This window comes from Cygnus atratus, chromosome 6 (genome assembly GCF_013377495.2).
Source record: "Cygnus atratus isolate AKBS03 ecotype Queensland, Australia chromosome 6, CAtr_DNAZoo_HiC_assembly, whole genome shotgun sequence".
Lineage (NCBI taxonomy): Eukaryota > Metazoa > Chordata > Aves > Anseriformes > Anatidae > Cygnus > Cygnus atratus.
In genome coordinates this window covers 11448575-11475698 of record NC_066367.1, presented here as the reverse complement: position 1 = coordinate 11475698, position 27124 = coordinate 11448575, and the positions used below count along the sequence as shown (strand labels likewise).

The 27124-nt window shown below is 53.1% G+C and overlaps 1 protein-coding gene across 1 annotated transcript; it reads right to left on the bottom strand.

Moving 5' to 3' along the window:
• Nucleotides 1-8328: 8328 nt before the first annotated feature.
• LOC118259220 (aryl hydrocarbon receptor-like) lies at nucleotides 8329-26825 on the bottom strand. The gene is made up of 11 exons (XM_035568582.1): nucleotides 26794-26825; nucleotides 26479-26666; nucleotides 18509-18621; nucleotides 14817-14910; nucleotides 13175-13294; nucleotides 12825-12955; nucleotides 11757-11959; nucleotides 11535-11644; nucleotides 11059-11200; nucleotides 8979-10569; nucleotides 8329-8478 (listed from the first exon to the last, which is right to left on the bottom strand). The coding sequence occupies exons 1-11, from the start codon at nucleotides 26823-26825 to the stop codon at nucleotides 8329-8331; spliced, it is 2874 nt and encodes a 957-aa protein (XP_035424475.1).
• Nucleotides 26826-27124: the final 299 nt, after the last annotated feature.

The window sequence follows — 27124 nt, the reverse complement described above, 5'->3', positions numbered from 1 at the left end:
GAGAACCTGCCAAATCAAAGCATGACCCAGGTGAAACAGGGCAAGAGGTGTAAGGTTTTAGGTCCATGTGGGATCTGAGGACCTGCAGCCCTTGCAGTTGTTTCAACCTGGTCTAGGTGCTTGAGGAACATCGCTGAGAAATCAGTGAGGTTGATCTCGCTGCCAAAGCATGCTTCAAGCAAGTGGCCAGGGTGCCCAGGGGATATGTTCTGCAACACTGAAGTCCAGCTACAGGCTCTTATTAACTCCAGACCTAATGACAGAACAGAAATACTGCTGAAGGAGCAGCCATTGCTGCTGATGAACGTGGAAGATCTCAGCTTCGAGCATCTTTCCCATGTATTTCCAGGACACAGGCCAAAAGCAAGGAAAGGGGCTCAAATGCTCTCCATCTGCATTACTTTAGTGATACCAGACCCCTCTGAACAGTGTGGGTGTGAAGGAACTCAGTGCAACATAGACACAAGCAGACTAGATTTTGCTCATGTCCTCAGATTTAAGAAGTGAACCAGCGATGATATACTAGCTCTGATTCACGACAGTGGAGTCAAAACCTCGGATTTTACTGCAGTGATGCTATCTCTGATGGTTTTACCAGCCTGGGGTCTGCTTCATGACCTTTCTTGGTCATTTGCAGGCAATCATTGCCTAGACCAAATTAGTATCGGGACTTGAGACAGCAAAAATCTGGATGCCACCAAACTGTACACGCAGAGAGATACATGTCCTGACAGCCAGGCTGATGTGGTGGTTTCACACCAGCAGGTAGCTCGGCACCACCACGCAGCCTCCTCCAGGCCACATCCACCTGCTCCACCGGGGGCTCCTCCACGGGCTGCAGCGTGGAGATCTGCTCCATGTGGGACCCGTGGGCTGCAGGGGGACAGCCTGCTCCAACAGGGGCCTCTGCACAGGCCACAGGGGAGCTTCTGCTGCGTGCCTGGAGCACCTCCTGCCCTCCTGCTGCACTGCCCTTGGCATCAGGAGCTGGGGCAGCTCCTGGGCTCTGTGTACAGAGACCACCCTGCAGCCCCCCGCTACCAAAACCTCTCCAAATAAGCCCAATACAGTGTGCTGGAAAGAAGAAAGGTGTGGTGTATCCACACCTGAACACAGCATTAGGACAGGAATAATAATATGGTCACGTCTGTGAAAGTCAGATACCAAGGAGCTGCAGCTGGAGTTGGGGCTGTCTTCAAACCTGTCCAGAGCCAGACCTGGCTGGCTCGCAGCGTGGATCCTCCTGACCCTGCCAGGATCTTTATCCAAGCCCTCTTAGTCCTGTCAATCAGAGACATCTGCCACATGCCCCATCAGCACAAGAAAGCCTTGAAGTGTTGCCTATTTTTGGTGTCAGTCTTGGGGAGAAACATCTCCCATGAGTAGGATTTCCCACAGTTGTGCCGGACAGTTTTGGGGAACAAGAAATTCCTCATCATCAGAAGTTTTCAGTTGCTCCGTTTTTGCCTTTGAACTCCCACCCTGCAGAAAAAAAAGACCAAGAGAAAGCAAGGATACCTAAAGCAGCATGTGTATCAGTGTGACCCTGAACTGGGGCTGCTCACTCAGTGCTCTCAGGGGTTTAATCACTCTCTTGGTGATGCTGATGAGTTTCCACTGACTGCAGGGCTGTGGTTCATCTGATCTGAAGGGGTGCAGGGCAGAGAGAGCTGTCACTCCGCTCATTTTGGATCAACACCCTTGTGTTATCAGAGGAGCACGGGGAAAAAACAAAAGAGCGGAGCACTTGGCTGCAAGAGCAAAGAAGGAGCAAGAGCAGGATGGGATGTGGCACAATTCTCCTGAGCCACGGATGCAAGCAAGCCCAGCCAAGAGCTGCGTGTGCTGCCCTGGGGAGGTCTGAGATGGACAGCGAGGCACAGACGCTCACCCAGCAGCACGGAGTAGCAGAAAGGTCCTTCACCTCGATTGATGCTGGCAGCTTCTCACCACGTGGTCTGCCTCGCTCAGAGCCAGCAGGAGCAGATTTGGAGCACAGGCTTGACAGGATATTGCAAAAGCTGGGATCAGAGCTGTTTCCCAGCTGGAGTCTAAAATAACTACTAGATTACCTCCACAGGGGCACAGCCAGCACATATAATGTTTGGCCTGTTCCTTTCACAGCTTGCCATGGTCTTGCCTGGCTTCCATTCCGCCTTTCTTCAAAGCCTCCTTCACTGCAGGAGCTTCATTCCTGCCAAGGGGAAAGTGAGGGCTGAGCTCCCCCTGCACCCCGTTGTCCTCCTCCTGCTCTCCCATGGGTGCTGGGTGCCACTGGTGGTGCTTTGCAGGCAGCTGCTGGAGAGCCCCATCCCTGCGCACCACCTATACCCCACCGGGCTCCTGGGAATGCTCCTTTTCTGCATGCATGGGGAAGAGGAGCACACACCCAAGTCAACAACTGGTGAGCATACGGACACCTTGCAGAACGATTCCAAAATTAACTGCAGGTAAATACTTCAAGGAAGGGCAGGGCCAAATCTATAAACCCCAGGATCAAACTGAGATACCCTCTCCTGCCCCTGGTGAAGCAGGAAAGGCCTATTTCTGCAGAGGCTCCTATTCAGAGCTAAAGTTGACCTGGCAAAATGCAGCTGTGCACATCCGTGACCCCATGCCGGAGAAGGATGGACACTCCGTCTTGCCTCCCTAGTCTGCTGGCACTGTGTCAGTGTCCTGCAAGACAGGCAGAGGAGAGGCTGACTTTGCTGTCTTACCATCTTTGCTTATGGTTATGTCAGTAGCTTGGGTCCTCACCCATCTCAAACACACTGTTGCTGGTCCCCAGGCACCTCTGATGATTTAGGTCACTCCTAATGTAACGTGGAGATCCCATGTAGTGATAGTTTTGACCTACTTGCAATGCCAGGAGGAAAAATAGTTCCTCATGTCCAACTGAAATTGAAGTGTCCTCAAACTTTGCAGAAGCTAAGAAATGTGAAAGAAAAACAAGCATGCTCTGGGTTGAAAAAATGTTTCAGTGAGGGCTAAACACAGTGTTGTTATGACAGTAGCTTTCTAAAACCCATCAGGAAAACTCAAGTAAGTTTCAGTATGTAATAATTAAACAGGGTATCTGAAAACATTTCCTATAGAAAGACTTCTCATTAGCTTCCAGATTGTATTTTGTGACACACACGTTTGTTATAAACAGCACAAAAGCTTTCAGCCAATCCAAATCTGACTTTTCTATTTCCAGAAAATAATAATAAATAATGAGGTTGATAATGATAATATAATAAATAATAATAATAATCCCATTATTAAAAAGTACCTCCTAGCTGTGAGCTGGCGATTCCTTCCAGGACGATGACTGATATGCTTCTTTATGTCACTGGCCAAGCTTGGTAAGTCTTTGGTCCTATCAAAAGAATACACAAATATATTTCTTTGGGGAGATGATTGGCATCTAACACATTGTATGTGCAGATTGTAGGCATAGAAGGTTGTGTAGAAAACTGACTGCTTGACTCACTGTTGGGTACAAAGCATAGTAAATCCCCGGTGTTCTGAGGTACCTGCATATTAGACAAGATTTAAAACTTCATCTAAGCTGGTGTTTTTTAATTAGAAAGCGGGAAGCAAGGAGGACTCGAGCCAGGCATGGACGAGTGGTGCCTTCCCACTCCTGGCTTCATCTCTCATGCATGGACCATCAGAAAGCTTTCTGCTCTACTGCCCACGGCTCCAGCCCCCATGGATAATGGATGATGCACGTAGGTGGTGTGGGCAAACACCAAGCTGAGCTCTTATAGAAATATTTACCTCGTTTTCCACTGCCTTGGGACCCTGGGAGACACCTGCTCCTGGCCTCCGTGATGCCACCTGGGGACTGATGCTTCCAGCTGCACGGCCACATGTGGCAGAGGGCATCACCACTCGCAGGTGGCTTGAGCCAGGGAGCTCCTTTTGCTGCATTCACTGCAACTTGAGAAAACAGTGGGCACAAGGGGAAAAGATAAAGATGCAGAGGCATGCAGGTATTTAGAACTGCTAAAGTGTCACCTTCCCTGGTTCAGGATGGCCCTGCTGGCCTCCCTCCACCAGAGCTCCCTGCTGCAGCTGCCTGCAGATCGGGGTGAGCCAAGGGCACATCCTGCTCCCAAGGTCCCTCTGCTGGTGGCTGCCACACAGCCGCAAGCTGAGAGCTAAAACCAGCCTCCCTCCCATCTTGGGGCTCTTCCTGAGGATGCTCAGTTTGAAACCCAGTCTTCTCTATCTATAGGGAGTGGGGGCAACGGAAAGAGCAGACAAAAAAGCCCTGGGTGGGAAACAAGCAGGCAGGAGGGGCAGGCTGGCAGCTCTGCCTGTGCCTCTAGAGAGAGCAAAGTGGCTTTTCCCTGTCCCTGCCTGCTGAAAGCCTGCAGCAGCACTAATAGCGAGTGGGCAGGATGCTGGGCCCATGGCCTGCCCCCTGCTCACCAAGAAGCAGTGACCCAGCAGGACAAGACAGTCTTGACACTCTCGCCATTACTCCCAGGTCAGATGCATTCCCTGCTGCCAGTGGGGGAATCCCAGACTGGCTGAGGTGAGGAGGGACCCCGCCTCCTGAAGCTCCCCAAGGAGGAGACCCCACAGGCTCTGGGCAGCCTGTGCCAGGGCTGCGGCACCCGCCCAGCACAGAAGTGCTGCCTGGTGCTCAGAGGGAGCCTCCTGGGCTCCAGGCTGTGCCCAGGGCCTCTCGGCCTGGCGCTGGGCACCGCTGGATGGAGCCTGGCTCTGTGCTCTGTGCCCTCCCCTCAGGTGTTTGCTCCCCCAAAGCAAGGGCTGTTGCTTGAGAGGACACAGGACACATCCAGGCTCAGTCCTCCCTCACCTCCTATCTCCTTCTATCTCGAGGTGTGAGAACAAGAGAGCAATGGCACAGCCTCCTCGGGTGCAGCACAGGGCAGGCCACAGATGCCCAGATGCCAGATAGTGTCTTCTTCTTTGCTGCAGCTCAGGAGGGAGATTTCACTCCAGCTGGGGTCTCAGGGCTTGCAAATAGGTGTCGTAAGGCTGAGGAGATGAGGAGCAGCAGCTGGCATGGGGCTGGAGATGAATTATGGATGTGCCAGCCTCCTTGGAGAGCTCGTGGTGGGCTGCAGGGCACCTCCCACTGCAGAGATGATGGCTTTTGCTCAGCACACCTCACAGAAACACAGCATGGGATGATTTTGGGTAGCAGACACCATGGTGATGTCCCTCTGTCCCATCAGGGCACGTGGTGTAGTCTGCAGCCTGATCCTTGGGAAGAAAGAGAGAAAAAGCAGAGTGGGGCAATACACTGTAAAAATACTAATTTTCCCAGTACGTCTCCATCACTCAAGGAATCTTACTGTACTGCCTCATTTTGTTATGGAAAAGCAGATGCTGGGTGAGAGTGGGAATGCTTTAAAATCTAATATACAGAAAACCAAAAACAACACTGTTTTCTAATTTGCAGATTGAAAAGATAACACAAGGAAATATATATGTATAGACACACATACATATACATACACACACATAGGGCTGCATGACTGATCTCCTAGAAAACAGTATTTTCACTCATATTTTGAGAAGAGCTCACATTTCAGAATCCTGTATATAACAGAGATGTCCCAGCCTGGGGGAAGCCGCTGGTCCTGCACATTGCCTGGTCCAGGCATTCTTCTTAAGTCAGAATATCACGCAGGAGGACAAAACAAAAAAAAACTTTTGCAGAAATCTGTCATAACCACACACTTATACTTCTCAATCAAATTTCTAAGTTCATTTCAAAACTGTTTGTGATTTTTTTAATGGAAAAAAAAAACACCTTATTTTGTATAAATACCACACAATAGTAAGAGCAACCTCTTCACTTCACAGTGACCAACTGCCCTTCTAAAGAATTTGCTGCAGGCTCTGTAAGCCCGCCTAACCCACCTGCCTCCAGTTATCCCACCTAGTTCTTCTGAATATGGGCAGAATATTTGCTTTTTCCCCAACCCTTTAAATCATCAGACACTCAGATCATCAGCTCAGAGGCTCAGGTGATTATTTTTATACTGCTGGGTACCATCTCTCCAAACCTGCTGAGATTTGAATATTCAGGTCGCCAGCTGCTTTTGGCCTCCTGGCTCGTTTCCCAGAGAGCCCCGCTCCCTGGCAAGGCTCATCATCCCACCCCTTTGCCCCTCTCCATGTGCCTGCAGATTCCCAATGGACAGAAGGGGTCCATGAGCTCTGCTTGCAGCAGCTTTAGTGGTTTCTCTTCATCATCGCCTAACAGCACTTCAGTTCGAGACTCCTCCTCGGGCACACTCATGGAAGCTCAGCAACCCTTCTCTGGCCCTGTAAACCTCACTTCTTCACCAAAGGCAGTGGGCCAAGGTCCCAGCCCGTGCCACAGGCTGGGATCTATCCACTGCACGACCTGGGCATGCTTCCATGCAGAAAATCCATCTCTGGACAGCAGCTGTTAAGAGTATGTGAGGGATCCAGGAACAATGAAAAGCAAGTGCAAGCTGGGAAAGCTCCTTTGTAGGAGCCTTTGAGAACCTCTATCTTCTTCTTGTGGGGGAAAATATACAAGAGACAGGGCTTTTTAACCACCTCAGCTGCACAGGCTGCAACCTCATCATTTGCACCATGGTAAGCTCTGTCTTCTTCCCTCACATGTAGCCCCAGCTCTGCGTTGTCTGCTGCAGGACCCTGACACGCTCAAACTGGAGACAGACATGCAACCATCAAGGGAGATGCCAAAGGCTGAGGTCCAAAACCATTTATTGAAAGAAAAGGGATTGGAAGTTAACACAAAACCAAAGCTGGACACCCAGGAGGAGGGGAGGGATGATGCTTTGTCAGATTTCTTAAAGAATCGCAGTGTTTCTGATCTTTTGAACAGTCTGTTTGTCCCATCCCACAAGATGCTGCTTCAATGCTTTGGGAAGCTGGAAGCTAAGAGACTTTTTTTTTCTCCACTGGAATGACATAAAAATACATCTGTCAACTCATGCTATATACATACATGTGGGCTGCATTTCTTTTCTGTGGGAAAATATCACTGTATCAGTACTTAAAATTAAGTATCATTACACTTATTTTCTTTATTTTATTGAAAACTTTTTTTTTCTTGTACAGTAAATCTGAAATCTTTTCCTTAGGTTAGTCAGCTCCGCTACTTACCTGTGATCTTTTTAGGCACAAATACAAGGTATGGCTTATATGCCAGCCTGCTCCTGATGCTTGAGAATGAACAGGCAGAGAGGGCCAGACCCAGTCAGCCAGAAGACAAACTGGTTATCAGCCAACCTGGGCATGTCACACACAATACAGCAAAACCATCATCCAGGATGTTCTGTACAGGACATCTAATCTAGACCCTAACATGGGAATGCCTGGGACACACAGAAATCTGGCAATGGGGAAGGACCAGTGCAACACAAGAACACAAGACAGGCTTCGGCTTTCTTTATGAAACAGGCAATATCCATACAACACGGCTGCTGCCACAGGTGCCTGGCTGGGATGGCAGGAAATTTAATAGCACAGGTGAAAACCTTTCCCATCTTTTCTTTCTACACACAACTCTTGCATCGTTGTTGAATGATGCATGTAACTGCAAAGCTTTGGTGAAGCTGGAGAACGACAGCCTTGCCTGGCCATCAGCATGGAGCAGAAACCCACCCGTCCTCAGAGGTGAGGGCTGCTTGCACAGACAGGGAGTGCCGAACCGTGGCAGCCAGGTGACAGCTATGGAAGCAGCGTGGATTTCCAAAATGCCCAGAAATGCATCCTCCAATGCACCAACCTGGCTGCCGTTTGAGAGCAATCCTTTCTCTTTCTAAAGCAACAGCTAGTCTGAATGCCATTGAAAAACAACAGCAACCATAGAAGGCTAGAACATTTCAAATGTGACTCTCAGTAAGGTGTGTGGACAACATGGGCAGACGCTCACCCTGCCGAGGAAACAGGAGCAAGAAGGTCAGGGGGTGGGACACAAGCAAACAACCAACGTGCCTCAAAATTTGAGATCCTCCAGCTGACCAAGACTGACACTACTCTTGGATGATGCAAGATAAAGACGATGCTATGCACGCCAGCTGACCCGCCTCACCGTGCCCTGGAGATAACTGCCCTCCTGCCACAGCAGCCACCTCCCTTCCCAAAGCCCTGGGTGCCCCCAGGGGACCAGCACCGGCACGTGGAGCCTCTGCAGGGGCAGGATGGGGGGAAGCTGATAAAACACAGGAAACAGCCAAGCCAAAGCATCAAGAGCCAGGACAGGACACACGTGGTAGGGGGAAGGTTTGCCGTCCACAGCTGGAAGGCAGCTCCATCCCCAGTGAATAACCCCACTTTGCTGGGTCTGGTCTTGCTCTCCTAGAGACAGAAGTCACTGCTGGAGGCGTGGGGGTGATCCGGCAGCACTTCTGCACGAGGGCGCAGCTTGCAGGAGGGAGCGAGGCTGCCCTTTGGCACGTCTCCGGGGAGCCCCATCCGAGCACCGGGCAAAACACAGCTGCTGTCAGGCTACGAGAAGAGAGAGGAAAGAGAGTGCTGAGGCACTTGGCAGGGTTTTACTGGCAGAGCTGTAAAGAAGCTACCTAAAGAATTTAGCAGAGTCTTGGTGGATCTTGTCTGGGGACATTTAAGGCACCTGAAATCCCCTGACAGATCTCATCTCTGTGCCTGTAAAATGGGACAGCAGATCATCATCTGACACGCACCACCCATCAAAGCTTACCAGTGCATGGCTGCAATTATTCCCGACACAAAAAGGGCAAAAAAACCAAACCATGTGGAAACCAGACCCACAGCCAGACACCTTCTAAAGGGAAGAACCCACGTTCTGATCTCTTGCTCTGCAACTCCTGGTGCAAAGAAAAGCCTCTGAAGTCTTTCTGGCCATGCACTGGCAGAGCAAGGTGATTCCTGTCTACCCAACAGGCAGCACGTGCCTTTCCTGTGCTAAGACCCCCAGGAAATCCCAGCACAGAAAACACTGAGCTCAAGAGCAGAGAGGCCCTTACCTCACGTCTGGTGTCCTGGCTCAGCATGGAGGTGTACACCCCGCAGGAATTCACGGGCGCCTCCAGCGCACCGCTGATGCTGCCAAAGCTCTCTGCAGGTGAGCTCAGGAAAGGGTACTGGGACATGGAGGGGACGGGGCTCGGCTGCTTCTCGGGAATAAGCTGGTATGAGGAAGGGGGGAAAAACCCAGAGTATGGAACCATCTCCTCCTGGGACCCTCCACTGCCCAGGGTTTCCATGCTGCACAATCCATTTAGGTTAAAGTCCACTGCTGGCGCGCCAGGCCCAGGTGCTGGACCCAAGCAGCCCTGATGCTGGGAGATCAAGTCTTGGCTGATGCCATAAAAATCAGACTGAGCTGGGGCTGTCAGGAGTGGGGAGACATAGTCCTGCCATGGGCTATTGCTGCTAGTGGGAAGGAATTGTGGAGAAGAGGGGGAATGGTGGCCACACAACCTGTTCATCAGCAGGCGCCGGCCAGCCTTGCATTTTGGCTGACTCGGCGGTGCCCCACACCCCTGGCACTGGCTGGGCAAGGAGAAGGTCTGGAGAATGTCCCCTTGGGTGGGATGCACGGCTGGGAAGTCACGCTCCGGCTGCTGAACCTCCTGTGGGTATGGGGCTCCCAGGGGCGAGCCAGCAGCTTTGGCCCACGGGGTGCCCTGCGTCAGGTGGAAGAAGCGGAGCAGGCCCTCCTCCTCACTGGGCCTCCACTGCAAGCCTCCAGACGGTTCCTTCCCTGCCTCCGCCGGCCTCGGGGGCAGCGTGGATGGCTGCCCTGGTGCCTCATGGAGGGACTGTTCCCACAGCAGAGCAGCAGCCTGGCCTGGGACAATACCAGGCTGCTGTGTTTGCTGGGCCGGGTATGCAGCTGAGCCTCCAGGTGGGCTCAAGGTAGCACCTGGCAGGGGGCAGGCCTGGTGGTCTTCCTCAGACTTGTTCACCAGCATGGCATGGATGTAGGAGAGGGTCTCGTTGTTGGTGAGGAGGTTGCTCAGGGATGGGGTGTGATCAAGGTCCATATTGACCATCACCATTTTCTCATCCAGCAGCAGGAGCTCCAGGTCTTCAGTGTTCAGCCCCAGACTCTCCAGTGCACTGAAAAACTTGTTGTTGGAGCAGCTCTCTTCGCTGTTAATTGACAGAGAGTCCAGGGTGTCCAAGAGAGGGTCCTCCTGCTGCAAATCCACCAGCTCCTTTTTGAAGCTGTCTTCCCTTGAGGAAACTGGAGCAGTGTCCATGCTCCAGGCCTCTCCTTCTGCACCCAGCGAGGACATGTCCTCAAGGTGGTCCAAGAAACTGCTGCTGAATGAGTGGCTAGGCGCAGGAGATGGGTGAGAGATGTACACTGCCTTGTCCTGCTGCAGCACGGCACCCAGCAAAGAACTGGGGGCAATGCTGTCCTTCTGGGAGTGCCCTCCATTGCTGTGGGAGGTCTTCTTGGACTTGCTGCTCCCCCCTTTGCTCTGGAAAGCATCAGAGAAGCCTGGGAGAGGGTAAGTGCTTTGGTATAAGAGTGCTTCTCCGGTAGCAAAGGTAAAGGGAAGATGCATGGACCGTTTTCGAAGGTGCTCTCCTCCTTCTTCATCTCTGCAGAGCAGGAAGAGGAGAGTGCGGTCTGTATGTGTACACACTCTGTAAACTGCTCTACAGTGCAGAACTCTGAATCCTGAAACCCAAGGCCCCTTTGCTACAACCAGCCCATGTCCACTGATGGGACATATGGTTCCATGTGTACACACTCACACACGTGCATTTATGTGCAAATGAATGCACACATATATATATTTAAATATATACATGCACAAAAAAAACAACATCTGTAGCAAAAACAACAGATACTTAAAATGCAGAGGGTAGTGGAGCCAGACAGAAGCCAGGCCTTTGCATTGCTCCTCTGTGCTGTGGACCCCGAGGAGAGGGGTGTTGGGCTGCTGCCCTCCTGCAGGCACATTGGAGGTCCCTGCTGCTCCCGCACCCACGTGTCCCCACAGCAGCTGGAGAGCAGCCGCCAGGGTAAGCTCAGGCTGGTGCTCCGGACACCAGAGCAGGGATATGAGCATCACACGAGGCACTCACACGAGGGGTCTCTGTGTGACAATGATGTACTCGGGCTTGCCGTGCTTGTAGACGAGGCGCGCGTTGGCCTGCACCCACTTCCAGCGCTTGTCCTTGGTCAGCAGGCGGAAGACCGTCAGGCCGCTCTCCCCCGTTCTCATCACTGCCGGGAGGAAGCACGTGTGCAGGGGCCCGTCAGCACGTCACCCGAGGCAGGGCTGCCTCCAGCAACGCTGCCGTTTCCCGCAGGGATAAGCGGGAGGGTCACAGCTGAAGGATGTCCTGGCTGGCACATGCAGGGGACACCACCCTGGCTAGATACACCTCACTGCTCACCACCCCGAGCTCCCTACAGAGTGACAAGAGCATCATAGCAAGGCATAAAGTAAAGCGTCCTACGGGCAAAGAGCTGCCTGGCTTGACACAGTGCTAAAGGAGCTGCCTGTAGTCCCAGCCTCAGAGGTGGGCACCAGTGGACCAGGGAAAAGGACTCTTACTTCTGACATGGTTCTCGGCACAGTACAGCATGTCGGCAGCATGGATGAACTGGTAGCCTGTGCCACACATCCGCAGCTCTGCCTCGGTGTAGCCCAAAACGATCTTCCCCCTGCCGAAGAGGAAGAATGCACCCGGCTGAGAGGCAGAAATCACCAGGCACAACACGAACTAACGTGCAGTAAGCACGCAGCATCACCCCTCGGCTTAGCTCTGAAACTTACTTGGCATCACACGCCAAGGGGGTGAAGTCCAGCTTGTGCTTTGTCCTGAAGATCATATTCTTGGTTCTGATCTCCAGGATGGATGGGGGCTGCAAGGGGGTGGAGATGGCAAAAAGAGCAAGCTGGGGGGGGAGTGCAGATCCATCTTCAGACCTTTTGTTCTGCCCATGAAGGAATTTCAGCCTGCCTTGAAGGTTTAAAGCCTAGAAAGAGAAGAAAAGGTCAGTACCACAAAGAGCTGGGTGAACTCAGTTTGGGTGAACCTCCAAACTGAGGAGGTTCACGTGTTCTGCATGGGTCTCCCACAGCCCCAGCCAGGGCAACGCCACAGGTCCCACCAACCGGTGCTCCTGCAGCGTTGTCCCTCGCAACTTCCCCACTCCCAGGTGAGCACAGACAGTACTCCCCTCTAAAATAAGATGGGGTTTTAAAGGGATGTTACACTCAGCTCCCCAGGGCAGCAGCTCCCCATTGCTTTCTCCCCCAGCAGCTCCCCACTGCTGGCCCAGGGCTCAGCTGCACAGCAGCCTGCAGTTGCATCAGTGCATCATGTCATGCATAAGCTGCTCTTCATTTTAAGCGAGCCATGTCACAACCCCACTGAGCACCACTGCTTCTAAGAGATGGACAACCAGGACTCTTTCTTCATGTTGAGTTTCCAAACTGAATTGGGATGAGAGAGGAAGAGAGAAAGAGGCTCATTATACCCGTGATTATGAAGCTAAGAACCCCATTAACTTGCAGCAGAGAGGAGAGATGAACAGCATCTATTTGGTCTTAAGACATGCATTTAACACAAAACCCTGGCAATCCCTGTGGAGAAAAAGCAATTTTGTTTAAGATTCAGTACCTCTGAGAGGAGAGGAACATGTCCCTCAGGAAGAGGTTGTACATAGAGACTAAACATAAGAAAAGACACAGAAAAAATCTCTTTCTTGAGGTAGGCAGATACTACACATGACAGAAAAGAGTACCAGGTCTTTCAAGGCCAACTTTTAAGCTCCAACAGCAGCATGAAGCCCTTAGGGGGAGCCTGCTGCAGAGCTTTCAGTGCAGCCCTGTACTCACCAGGAAGCCAGAGGAATTATCCAGGAGGCAGCGAAACCGGCACACGAAGCTCCTTTCCAGAAAGGAAGAGTTTTCTGGGGGCAGCTGGTCGGGCTTGTAGGCAGTAGCAGAAGAGCCAAGATTCTTCCTCCCTGCAGGAGATAGGAGCCATAGGCTGGTGGTCCCAGTCCCCAGCAGCACTGGGGACTGAAGCATCTGCAGAGCATGGCAACAGAAGTCTTGGCAGAGCCACAGCGTGTTGGATGAGCCACAAGGACACAAACCCCATGCGGCTGGTAGCTGGTTCCACAGCGTAGAGAGGGAACAGAGCAGCTCGTGCTGGCCATGCCTGCTTCCCAGCCTGCGCCTACCTTCAGGAGAGGGCTCCCCCTCGGGAGTGTGGGGCGGGTTGAGAGCCCAGTGGAGGTTGCGCCTGAATTCCTGCTGGTCCTCAGTGTGGATCAGCTCGAAGACGCTCTGGTGCATGACATCTTTCTAGAGGAAAAAGCAACGCGTGAGCGACGTGGCCTGCCCCCGGGTGCCGATTTTCACCTTGAAAGAGCCTGTCAGTCCTGAATCCTGCTCTGTTGGCCATATCCCACCCAGTTTCCCCAGTGCATCCCCTTCGCATGGTTTCCTTCAAAATCCTGGTGCTGAGTTACGAAAGCAAAGCTGCCACATCTCTACACTGTTCCCAAGAGCTCCAGGACTTGCTCCCTCTGCCTGGGTAGGGTTCTCATCTACCCAGCACGGGCTGGGGAAAGCCAGCTGCATGCGAGCAACACCACGCCTACGGTAACTAAAAGCTTGATGGGAAGCCCAATGTCCTAGTAAATTTGACCTGGTTGCTTCCAGGTTATTTGGGTGCTCAGATAACCACAAAGCGTTGGAGCCTCACAGGATTTACTGTGGGTCACCCAGGTGAGCAGGTGCCCAAAGGCAAACTGGGCAGGGAGCCCCAGGCATCCCCCACAGCATTACACAGCAGAGCGATGAATGTCAGCCTGCCAGCGTGGCTGGTGGAAAGCATCTCTGGGCTAACAAAGTTGCTTTGACACCTCCCCATGACCACGTCTGACGACACGGGGTCCAAATTCGCAAGACCACTGTGAAAATCCCCGCTGTCACTCGTGTAGGGACACGAATGCAGAGGGGATGCTACGCTGAGCCAACACAGTGTTTGGTGCCTTACGTGGCAAATGCTGCCTGCTACAGAAGTGTGGAGAGGAAGCAGGGGTGAGCAGTGGCCCTAGGGAGCTGTCCTTCCAAAGGATATTGTGATGCTTCTCGTCTTCCCTGACCCTGCAGCGCTGGGATGGTGAGAAAGGGGAATTTTCCCTTCCCAGCCATCTGGATGTGTAACTCTCAGGCTGCTGGCTTTCTGCAGCCTACTCACACAACCCTGTGCAAATGCTCAACAAGCAAACAAGTCAGTTCCCAGCCTTTCTGCCCTGGAGGAATTACAGCCCTGTCTGTAGCCTAGCCTCTGTGCATGCTCCCAGGAGCCTGCAGTCTCCTGGGCACCGGGAAACTTCACATTTTTAGAAGATGAGAAACTCCCCATTCCACTGAGATGAGGTTTTTCTTCCAGATGAGGCTTTGCTAGTGTGCCTGCTCTGTCCCCAGGGCTGGGTTGGGGCACAAAAAACACAGCGAAGACCCTCTTCAGACACTTAACTCTCTCATCTCTCAAGCTCAGTGAAGCAAGGGCACTTCACATCTCCAATTCCCAAGCCACTGAACTCAAAGGGAGGGTAAAGGGCTTCGTATATTGCAGGTCTCAGTCCCTGCTCCCCTCTGTGATGATTTTTGAGCCCCTAGAAAGAAGGGATAGTCTGGGGTCACGGTAATGGTTCAGACCACCCAGCAGCCACAGACAATGTCTTGCCTTCTTCCCTGTACATGCAGCCCTCCAAAGACCCTGCAATCCCCGCAGGGAGCTTCAGGCTATTTTCCACTGCCAAGGAAAAATCCAGCCTGCAAACCCATCGCTGCCAGCCAGAGGTGTTCCACCAACCTGATGAAATCCCAGATAGTCCTGGATCGTGTGCGAGGAGTAAAATATCAGCCCTTCTGACGTTACCACCAGCACGAAGCCGTTGAGTGCCTAGGAGAGAGAGGAGGTCCGCAGGTATGTGCCACGCTCACATCACCCTTTTGTAGCAGGACCGCATGTTTCATTCTGCTTGGACACTGGTCGCCCCAGTCCTGGCCGGTCCACTGCCCCACGAAGAGAGAGGTCCGTGCCAGAAGACAAAGCGCAAGACAAAGCACAGAAGCCCTGGAAGAAGAGGAAGCCCTTCCAACCGCATCTCACTGCTGGGCCCACCAGCAGCTGTGAGCAAAGGAACATCTCAAGGTCCTGCTCGGTAGCACAGCAGCCCTGGGCAGTGCCAGCTGATCCTCTACGTTTATTTTTCCCCCTTGCAGAAACACACAGTGAGGGCAATAAGGACGCAGGAGACTCCCGATCTCTGCTACTCTGGCCCACCTGGTGAGATCCTGCTTTACCTAGCAGAGGTCAAGCCCAGAGCTTATTCTTGGATTTTCTCTGTTCTGCCTCACTTGGTTAAATCCTGCCAACTGAAGGCTGACTGGAGAGAAGTGGGATCAACGCCAGCAGAGCTGCACTCACTGAGAAAGCAGACAGTACCTTCTGCTGGGTTTCTCTGAGGTCACGTAGCTCTCTTCCATACAGCTGCCCGAGCGTACCCTAATTGGAACTGATGGAAAACTTTGCTTCCATCCTCACTCGGATTCAGGTTTGGACATTTATCCTCATCCTAAGCGAAGAGTGAACACAAATCTGAGAACTACTTGCAGAATGAAACCAGACACCATCGGGAACTGGTCCGTTCTGGTACTCTGGCGGAAAGAAGCCTTTTTGACAATCGGGAATCAAAGCAGCACTCACATGGGCTTCATTTAAGGTTAACTTGTGTCTGCCTGGGTGGCTCCTCCTGCGTAGTTCCTGTCCTCCCTGCGGCCCGGGGAGGCTCCTGGCAGCCACGTGTGGCCAAGGACAGCGTGGGGCTGGAAAAGCCGGAGGATGTTCAGTGGGAGCAAGCCCACTGCATAGCCACTGTGCCAGCGTTGGCTGCGTATCTCTTGCTGACACTTGGCCCTTGCGGGTGGAGTTGCTCCTGCAGTGCTGGCAGCAGAGAGGAGTGCACTTTGGGGACAGCCACCCAGCTCCAGCTGCATTTGCATCCCTGCTGTCCTCCCCAGGTGCAGAAAGAGCGTGTGCATGTCCTCCGCCCAAGGAGGCTGGAGGCGCTCGCTGAATGCTGTGGTCTGCTCGTATAAAATAAATGCTCAGGCTCCTCTGCCCCTGCAGGCCTGAAGAACTAAGCCCTCCCCACAGAAAACGGCAAACGCAGCCACCAACCCTAAGTTTCTGATGCATTTTTAATGCTACACAACTTTGTGTGGTTTTGTTTCTGTTTTGTTTTGTAACACATTTTACAGTTCAGTGGCTCTTCTGTCCTCTCCTCGAGCTCCAGGACTGCAAAGCCAACATCCAAGGGAGCACTGCATTCCCTGGCAGGAAGGGGCTGAGCCGGTCGGAGCCTCCGTCCTCCCCCAGAAAGGCTCATTCCTACCAGCCTCACAAACCTGGCTGGTAATTTGGGTGTTGCCCTGGCAGGAAGGGACATGGTAGAAGGGACCAGGGACAGTGTCCTTGGCCCCTGGAGATCTGTGAGGACTACGAGGTGCAGAGGAGCTGCCCCACCAGTCTGGGAGCTGTAGTCTCCAGAAGCCACAGAGCTTTCACAGGGCTGGCACCGCCGCCCTGCCACCCCTCCTAAGGACAAGAGGTCCCTCCGGGGACGCTGCTGCCAGCCCCAAGCAGGAACCCACCAGAAGGCAGGGTCCTCCTGTTCCCCCAAACCTGTGGCAGTGCACAGCCAAAACCCATCCCGAACCACTAATCTGGCTGCAGCCAGGGCAGCCAGCCCCATCCTGCTTCCCTCGCTTCGTCATGTACAGACATCAGGATTAATTAGGGTCTAGCGTGTCGTCTCAGCCAAGTCCGGCTATTGTTGCTGCCATTCCTGCTTCATTGTCCAGGTCCGCGTTTCTCCCCCCTCTCCTTCCCTTTATCCCAGGCACAAACGCTCTTTCTACTTAAGGGGTTGATCTCAGTGTGTGGGAATCTGCTGCAGAGGTTAATTAGTGCTGCCAAATGCACTTTAACCCTTTGAGCAGCTCTGGAGGCACTGTCCCGCCGCAGTGGCAGCGAGCAAGGTCTTGCAGTGCCCCATCCTTCCTTGTCACACCAACCAACAGGCAGACTGAGCCTGCTGAAGGCAGCCTTGCTGACGAGAACAGACCAAAAACATAAGGCTGGAAAACCTCAGGAGCAGAAGGGGAGGAACAGGGTGGACCAGGAGATGAGAGAAAGGAATATCAGGCATCTAAGGTGGCAGACAGAGCAGATGTAGGTTTTTAAACTGGAAGAGTTTTTCCCCATGGCATGGAGGCAAGTCCTGACTACGTGCCACATCCAGCATCCCACAGGAGAGCCCCTGCGAGAGCCAAACCTAAAGCCAGAGCTTTTAGCCCCTCGCTTGGTGCCTCTGCAAGGGCGGCACCAAGCTCTGGGAGAAGTGTGATGAGCAGGGCATCAATCCCTGGCCAGCCCCACTGAGCGCGGTTTAGCTATGTCCACAGCTCTGTGCTTTGACAGCAGAAACCCCTCAGGGTTTTGGTTATTAACCAGTGTTTCTCTCACTAGGCACCGAGATCCTGGCTCCCCAGCAACCAGGCAAGACAGTAATTATAATTACTGCTGAGTGAGCTTCTGGACAGGCGCCGGGGCTGCCCAGCTCACAGAGTGAGACCTTCGGGCTCAGAGGGAGCGGAGGAGCTCCACGGGGGGACAAACCCACTCATCCCCCCGACCCAGCTTGCAAACAGAGAAGCATGGACGTGGGGTGCCTCCAGCATCTCCAAAGGAGCCAGCCACGTGCTTCTCGCAGAGCTCCTGGGATGCTACAATGCACCCTGTGTGTATACGGGCACGCGTGTGAGAATACCCTGAGCATAGCGGTCATCTGCACCTATTGATGTGTTCTGTGTTATGCCTCACTGCCTGAAAAACAGAGAAAGCTTCCACAACATTGCCTTCCCTGTTTTCACCAGAGTTTGGAGAACACCCCCGTTTTGAAAACCATTCTCAAGACACCTTGCTGTGCTTGGCTCCTGCGTTACACATACGGCCCATTCGCGCACCAAAGCAGAGAAGGAGAAGAACGGACTGTCCTCGCCCCGACATTCAGTGCTACTTCCACTGAGATGAAGGGGCTCTGGCACCTTTGATTTACAGGTGGCAGTTTTCTCCCAGGAGGGTGGAAAAGGAAAGGGGAAATGACACACAGTTTCTGCCCCAGGGATCTGAAGAGTTCTTAAATGCTTTTGAGCAGAAGCTCAATCACAACTGCTACAGGTGAAATTACAGCAGGTAGAAAAAGAGTTTTGCAACCATGGAAAAAGGTTGTCCTGATGAACAAATACGTGAATGGAGATCAAGAACCTGACAGCTCCCTCCCTCCCACATCACCACAAGCTTCACCAAAATGTCCTGGAATAAATGACAGAGCAGCCTGCTTTTTGGGAAAGCTCGATGGAGCTGGAAAGGGGACAAGAGGAAAATGCCCTTGAAGGCATCTGCCAGGGAGAGGTGGCTGGAAAGGACCACTAACCTGCAGGAGCAGCTCGCCCTCCGGTACTGCTGCTACTGCTGCGCCTGGAGCGGGGCTGCCGTCATGGTCTCCATCTCTCTCTGCTTCGTTGGCACTGTGGTTCTTCAGAGCAACTGCAGCAAAGCAGAGGGAAGGGATGTCAGTGCTGCAGTAACGCTCCCAAGTCACCGCCATGAGAGCCCGAAACACAGACCTGGCCGCAAAGCTGCTGCCTGGGGAAGCTGCGAAGTTCTGCTAGCCCTTTGTTTTGCCTCTCCAGAGCTGACTTCAACAGGACATTTTCCCCCACCCCTCCATAACCTCAAAATTCCTCTTTTATCCTTTTTTTTTTTCCTCCTTATTCCCAGACCTTTAACAACCCCCAAGTAAAGAGCAGTTAAAGCCAGAGATCACTAAAACAGACGTGCATCAGCAGAGTAACTACAAGGTCCTGCGTCTGCCAGCAACTGCCTGCACCCCTGTACTGCAAGAGGACATGTTTAGTGAGCTCACGGGCTGGGAAAAAAATCTCTCATCATTTGTCTCGTTAAAGAGGGTTTATGCAATCAAATTAAGACAAGCCGTAGCTCACAGCAGGAGAGAAACAACACGCACACACATACGAGAACAGTGACACCTGAAATTGCAGGCAACCTAATAGCGTCCCATGTGCCATAAATACAGATGAGGAAATCCAGCTCTCTTTTCACTAAAAGATGGAGAAAGCAGCAAAGCTGGAAAGCTTCTTGTGAGCACCATCAGGACAGGGGAAGGCATTTGGCTGGCAAATAAACTGGCTGCTACCACTGGGAGGTCCAGGACACTCCCCTTGGGCACAGCACACACCAGTTATTCCAGGAGCTATCTGAACACTGAGGGGCCAGCAGCCCAGGATTAGGTTTGCAGCAGGTTGGTGCTGGGCACCAAGAGCCGCCTCTCCCTGCAAGGCTGCGCCAGCATCCTGGGCACCACGGGCAGAGCGGGGCTGGGCAGCACCTTCCAGCAGCCCCAGGAAGCAGAGCCACTCGCCCTTCTGATGCCTGTGAGAAAGACGCAGGGATTATGAATTATTGAAGGTCTTCCTCCTCCCCTGCCAGCTCCCAGACAGCTGCGCTGGAGGTGCATGATAAAAATAAACCTGGTTGATAAAAGACTGACTAAAGGGTTGAAGAGGTCTGGTTTAATGGTTTGATATTTGCCTTCAAAAGGAAAACTTGCAAGTAATGGACTTGGATCACAAGCACTGACTAAAAATAGACTTCACTATCAGCATCTGGGCTGCCCCTGAGCTACGGGGCCAGAGGAGACACCAGTTAAAATCAGAGGACGACACAACATCTCTGTGCCAACATCTGCCACCGAATCCAGCCACCAAACCACATTCCCCACGAGGATTTCCCTGACCTTCACCAAACAGCACGTTTTCCATCAAGCCACCCACGGAACCCCACATAGACCTGCTCTTAGCTGTGGACATTGTGGGCAGGCCTCCCGCTCGGTGCCCCCAGGCTTTGTCTCCAAAATAAATAGCCCCGTGGGTCAGCAATTCAGCAGGGCTGTCGTGGCACATCAGGCTGATGAGTGGAGAGCCACTGCCGCATCCTGCCCCGGCTCCCTCCCCGCTACCCGGGGCGAGCAGGGCAGGAGCGGGGAAAGCTCATCCCCAGGGGAGCGCCTGCCCTCACGCCAGCTGCGTCCGGCGGGGAGACAGGACGCGAGCTTCGCCCTTGCTGCATGACCCCAGAAAGACCTTTGCAGGAAAGAAAAAAGGGAGAGAAGCGGCTTTTTCTGAGGACATCGGCTGGCACGGTGCCACTCCAGCCACTGGCATCACCTTTGCTGCTGGCAGCTGAAGGAGGAGGAAGGCGAGGAAAGGCTTGCACATTTTTCCTGCTATTTCTCCAAAGAACAAATAGCTTCTGCCAGGACCTGCAGGCTGTTTTGCCACAAAAAGCCTTTTATTGTAGAGGAAGAAAAATCTCCCTTCCCACGGCAGGCTGGGCATTACATTTCAACCACTTCTGCTCACAGCAAGCAGGGCCCCACCGTGCCACGCACAACCTGGCAGGCTACCACCATCCCCAAGGGTACTTTGGTCACCCCACAGCCCCCCAGGCTCCAGGAGCATCCCATGATGGCCCTGCCAGGAAGGACGAAGCACCTGGCACGGCGGTCTTCATGCAGAGCTGCCACCCGGCTCACCAGGTCTCGTGCTGTCACCCCCAGGTGCAGTAGATTGGGAGCCGGGGGTCCCAGCCTTGGGAAGCTGCTTCACGTGAGGCTGAAGGCACACCTCGCCACCTAACAGGTTTGCCGGTGAACTCCTGAACCTGCAAGGGCTTTGCGGGCCTGAGGAATCTCTGCACCAACAAGCTGGTATTAACATTTTTGAGAGGATATCTCCCAGCCCCCTTCCCTTCCCTCCACACAGGCAAAACCTCGAAGTGGGAACAGGATTTTGCATCAGCCATTGCCTGAGGAGGAAAGCAAGAAGTCTCCGAAATGTAACCCAGGGGTTGGTGCAGGAGAGGCAGAAGAGAACTCAACCACTTCACAGCTCTTCAAGAGCAGTGACAGATTGTGTCTTCCCAATGCTGCTGGCATCATTCAAACAAGGCAAGAAAACACCGAAGCCATCTGCAAGCAATGGTAGGGACACCTGCATGCCAGTTATTAGTTTCAGCAGATTTTGGGAGAAGGAGAGATGTTCTTTTAAATAAAATTGCCTTCTAGCTGCCTCTTTCCTTCTTCCTTTTGCCAATTCCCCAAATGCAGGATTTTTACTCACATAGGAGTAAAACCTCATCAGGACATATTTCCCAATCTTCCTTTCATACCCACCCCTTGAGAAGCTCACGGGCAGCACGACCCACAGCTCTGCTCACACACCCATGCATTAAATAACACCTCAAAATTGTTTTCCTGCAATGGCTTGCAAAGAAGAAACAGAATATTGTCAGTTAAAAAAAAAAAAAAACACACAACAACAGCAGAGAAACAAAAGCTCTTGAGGTTCTGTGATTCTGCAGCAGAGATGGGAGTTATTATTACTAAGTGGTGAAAAGCTGAAGCGCAGCTGTAGCGCCAGGCGGAGCACCGCTACCTGCCTCTCCAGCTTCTCTCATCGCTACACTGTCAGCACGCCAAGTCTGATCAGTGCTCTCTGATTTAATGCACACGTTTTACAACAAGCTGACATGTCTCCAGCTACTTTGAGAAGCAAAGAACAGGAACATGCACTCAGTAAAGTGTATCCTGTTCTGGATTATTATTAGTTATTTTTTTATGATTTGTCATGAACTGAGCTCTCCCTAGCCGACGCAAATTCCTCAGGCAAGGATGCCAAGTGACTTAACGGCAGTAGTGAGCAGGTCCCCTGATGTGGAGTGTTTGAAAGGCACTAGAAGGAAAGAGCGTCAAGCAAATGGCAAGAGAAGCAGGCAGAGATTTGCTGACCCTGGGCAGCAGAGCCATCTCCTCCCTGGCTTGCTGACACACCACTTCATTTCTCACCATTGTGCTGCATGGAGCCCATTTTCTAGCAACTGGCAAATACTTCCCAAACTTCCCCTTGCTTATTCTTAATGTATACTACAGTTTTACTTACTGTTTCATAATACCTGCCACAGCTCCCCACTGGCACAAATTTCATTAAATGGATTAATTATTTATCCCTTGTCTGAACGGTACAGACACAGCCAGTTCTGTGACAGCGCATGGTGAATAATGAATATCCTGTTAAAAGATCTAATTGCACTTTTAAAAGCAAGGAGGCCTCAACTACATGTCCCTGTTGCATCACTGAAGGCACATGGGTCTCAAAGGGAGAAGCACAAGCACAGGTTTAAACAAGGACAAAGAGGACAAAGATGTGCCAGGCCTTTCCTTCTTTTTCCAGCACTTAGGAGGGCTTGAAACCTCCTAACGCTGGCAAGCCACAGTCCTTCAAGTGATGACAATCCTTGATGATAATCCACAAACGGTGACAGGAGAAGGGGAAATGGTTTTAGGCTAAACAAGGGCAGGTTCAGATAAGATGCAAGGAAGAAATTTTTCACGATGAGGGTGGTGAGGCCCTGGAACAGGCTGCCCAGAGAAGCTGTGGGTGCCCCACCACTAGAGTGTTCAAAACCAGTCTGGACGGGGCTTTGGGCAACCTGGCCTGGTGAAAGATGTCCCTGCCCATGGCAGGACATTGGGTGAGGTGATCTTTAAGGTCCTTTTGAGCCCAAACCATGCTATGATTCCCTGAACTCCAGCAAGTTCAGGAGCTGGATTCGAAGCTGGGCTTCCAGCTGTTTCCAGGAGTGCTGATGGCTCTGCAGAACCTCTGTGCACCCCCTGTGGGCCCTCCACCACACGTGTCCTGTCCCAGCGACCACCATGGGCCTGCACCCCAGGGCCTGGCATTCCCCCGCAGCTCTCAGGGGGAGCACCAGGTCCTCCAGGTCCTGCCTGCGACACCCGCTGCTCCTGCTGCACCGCAGCCTCCTGCGAGACATTCTCATGGGGCCCAGGGAAAAGGATTTGGCAAGGAAGGCACACAGCAGGGAAACGGCCTACCTAAGGAAAGTCACAAGACTCTCCCAGTTCAAAGCGCCCCTGGAAGCCAGCTCGTTACCTAGCAGTCAAGGGAGCCGGGTGATCACAGGACTAGGCTTTATTTTTCTTACACTGCCTCCTAGGTTTTTGGGCTTTGGCTGCCCACAGTAGGTGACTGAACCGCACGGACGGTGGAGAGCTAATGAAGTGAACGAACAAGCACATGTGGGCTGCTCTTCTTTGAAGAGCACACTGTTGATAACAGAGGTTTCAGAGGCACAGCTAATTACCCCCAGAGGGCAAACGAGTGCTTGGGGTGGGGGTGGTGTCAGCTCTTGCACCCCTGGCCGGCTGGGCTCGCCCAGGACAAGGCACTGCAAGAAGCACGGTGTGGACGAGCCTCCCAGCACACAGCAGAAGCATGCTGCAAGAGACCCTCCTCCAAACCAGGCCCCGGCATATTTTGGGGTCTACCCACCAGGCTTTCAAGCGGGCCAAGCAACAAATGAGACCCCCATGGCCGATCCTCCCGGGGCCAGGGAGGAAGAAGTGCCGCCAGCTCCCCTCAGGCCGGCGGCACGTGCTGGGCCCGCGGGGAGGGATTAGGGGGAGCCAGGCACCGCCGGGCCGAGCTGCCGGCATCGCGTGCGGGCCGAGGCCGTCCCGGGGCGGTGCAGCCAAGCCGGGGCTGCACAGCCACACATGGTGCCAGCAGCTGACTGGGGCTCCTTTTGGCAATATCTCCCCAAACCAATGCTCAGAACTCCACCGTTCGGGTAAAAACACAGATGCTTCTTGCACACGGTGTCTCTGACAGCTGAACAACAGGTCGCTTCCACAGCAAAGTCATACAATCCATCCCGACTGGTGCAATGCAAATGCAGGTATGTACTTCATGAGAGCCTATGAAACCTGCTCTGCATTTTGAACAATTTGTCACACGTCCAGAAGATGATTAGGAACCAGAAACAAAATGAGAGAAATTCCCAAAATTTTACCAGTGACCGTGATCCAGAATCCATCATCTGTTTTCTAATCCCTTCAGCCCATATAAGCTTCCCCATACACCATCTACACACAGATCAGTACATTCAAATAAAATTAAAAAGTCACTGATTTTCAAATAGGTTGGGAGAAACAACAGCCTGGAGGCGAGAGCATTTCTAGCTTGCAATGAATTATTTAAGAAGGGGGCTGGAGAAATGGCAGCTGGCATAAACTTGCCTGGTGAATTGATTGATTCACCTGTGGGACAGGCTGGCGGCTCTCCATAAACCAGAAGAGACCCCAAAACACTTGTATGTCCTCATCTGATCTCACACCGGACTTGTCAGCACTCAGCAGCTAAAGCCATCTCCTCAGGATCACGCTTTGCATTCCCAAGGATGCTGCACGGCAGTTGGAGTACGTGAGCTCGCGTGGCTCAGCACCGAGCAGTCAGACAGACAGACCCCGGCTGTGCCAGCCCCCTCTCTTTTCCCTGCCAGACCAAGGGAAAAAAGTGAAACATAAGGGAGACCAAAAAGAAAAAAAAAAAGTCAAGGAAAGAAAAAGCAACGTATTTTGAATGCTGCAGAAGCCTTCCTAAGGTTTTATTTCAGCTCTAGCACAGTACCTCAGAGAGTAGCATCACTCCAGCATTCACACCAAAGTGGACTAAACTCACTTAAAATCACTTGATATTGTAGATGGGCTTGCCCAGAGCTGTTTTTAAAGATAAACTACTTAAATCAAAAGTCTTTTTTTTTTTTAAAAAAAAAAAAAAGACTTGTTTTAAGAAGCAGAAGAGACTTACCTCGATGCCCAAGCACCATTTGCATCAAAAAGGATGGGACTTTACTCCCTCCCTCTCACACCTGAATCACTGTGACCTGACTTAAACCAGAAAAGCCCGTCCCATAGCTCCAGACACACTCACAGCTCAGCTGCTGGGAAAACATGATGTCAGACCCACTGAGCTGGGGACACAGGGATGTCAGACCCCAGGGTGCATGGCCCTGGCCAGGGGTGGCCCCTCACGGGGCAGGAGGACCGTCCTCCCCCCAGGGTCACCCTATGCTTTCCCCGTCCCAGCGCAGTGTCCCTAGGAAGGAGGACAACTCCAAAGCACCCCACAACTTCTGGCGTGATGCTTTGCAACGAGACCATCCATTTCAAAACTGCTGTTTTAAGGAAACGCTCTGCCACCCCTCCATTTTATAAATTCTTTACGCTTTTAAATCATTCATGTTTCAGGAGACCAGCAAGGCCCGCACTGCGCCACGGACCTCCACCCCGCAGCAGCCTGCGGGAACAAGCGTGCTTCTGCAGCCCTCAGGATCACCAGCACTGCCCTGCTGTCTCGGCCCCTTCGGAGGCACCCTCGCAGGCAGGACAAGCTCCTGGGGGTCCGAGGTGCCCCAGCGGGCACTGTGCAGAGGGGTCCGGGCAGTGCCTTCAGCCTCGCAGCACAGCTCCCTGCCAACAGCTCCCTACAACCAGCGCGCAGAATGCAGGCGATACGGTCAAGCAAACAAATCGACTCGGTGCTGCAAGGCAAACAACTGCTCTCCCAGGCCATTAATTTTTCATTTCGCCCGCCTGCCAATCCTACAAGCAATGTTTAAAAGAGAATGGAAAAGGGGAAAAAAAAAAAAAAAAAAAAAAAAAGAACATTCAATATATTCGGTGATTTGGAGTTAAAAAAAAAAATGTTTCTGAGGTCACATGTGGTGTTTTAAGCCACTTGTATTTCAACAGGAAAATCCAGTGCTGCCCAAGTACCCCTCCTGTGGGCTCCTACGAATTACAATAATAACAGCCCAGTGGAACGCAGAAATATCTTTAACACGGCGTATTTTAAAAGGTTCCCAAATAAACTGTAACCACATCAGAGGTAATTATTCATCGTCAGCACAGTGAGCATTTCTCCAGTCTATTGCAACGGGGGAAAATTGTCACTTGCCCTGAGAAACTTCCCAACTGTGCTGCCTAACATGCTGCTACCCTCGTGGCTGTGCCTGCCAGAGCCTGAGCCCGGGATCTTGCAGAAACCCTCCAGCCTAAACTTCAATTTTCTACTTCAGTGGAACCCACAAACAAAATCAACGTAATCTTTAGAGATCCCTCTAATTCCAAACACGCACCGGCTCCGCTTTTGTCGAAGCGCGAGGCGTGCGCACATCTCCCGGAGCCTTGCAGCTGACATTCTTGCAATGTCGGAGCAAGAAAATCCAGTGTTAGGGCGAAAAAAATAAAAAAATAAAAACGGGGAGAACGGCGGGCGTTGTGCAGCGCTGCTGCTTGGGGCTACCTGTAGGGTCGCTCACCCGCCCCGGGGTGGCTGCGGCCGGGGTGAAGTGACAAGAACCGGCACAGACGTCCAGGGACGGACAGCCCACGGACGGACAAACGCCCGCGGACGGACAGACGCCCACGGGCCCCGGGGATGCTCCGGCCGGGCAACTCACCGCTGAAGAAGCTCCTGGCTCGGAGGAAGCCGGCGCTGAGGCGCAGGACCGACAGCTTGTCCAGGCCGGCCACCACCTCGGCGGGGAAGGGCAGCAGCGCCGCCAGCCGCTCCAGCTCCCGGTTCAGCCGCTCCCGGTGCCGCTTGGACGGGTTGGACCTGCCGCCGTCGGCCGCCGCAGCCCGCGCCCTGCCGGCACAGCCACCCGCCCGTGTCACCGCGGGCACCGGCACCGCTCCCGGCCCCGACCCCACCGCCGGCCCCGTTCCCGGCCCCGACCGCAGCCCCGCTCCCCGCCCGCACTCACGCTCGGGGCGCCGGCTTCCGCCGCTTACGCCCCGCGTACATGGCCCGGCCCGGCCCGGCCCGGCTCTGCCCGGCCCGGCCCGGCTCTGCTGGCCCCGGAGCGCAGCGGGACCCGGAGCGACCCCGGCGGGAGCAGCCCCGCCTCTGCCCGGGGAGGGGAAGGGAATGGAAAAGGGGGGGGTCTGGGGATGGGGAGGGGGTGAGGGGTGGGGTAATGGAGTGCTCGGGGTCCGGGCAATCCCAAACGTGAGTGATCGTGTCCTGGCTGCACCCACCCGAGCGCAGGCAGCAGGGCGAGGGAGGGGATTCTCCCCTTCTGCTCTGAGACCCCCCCCCCGGGG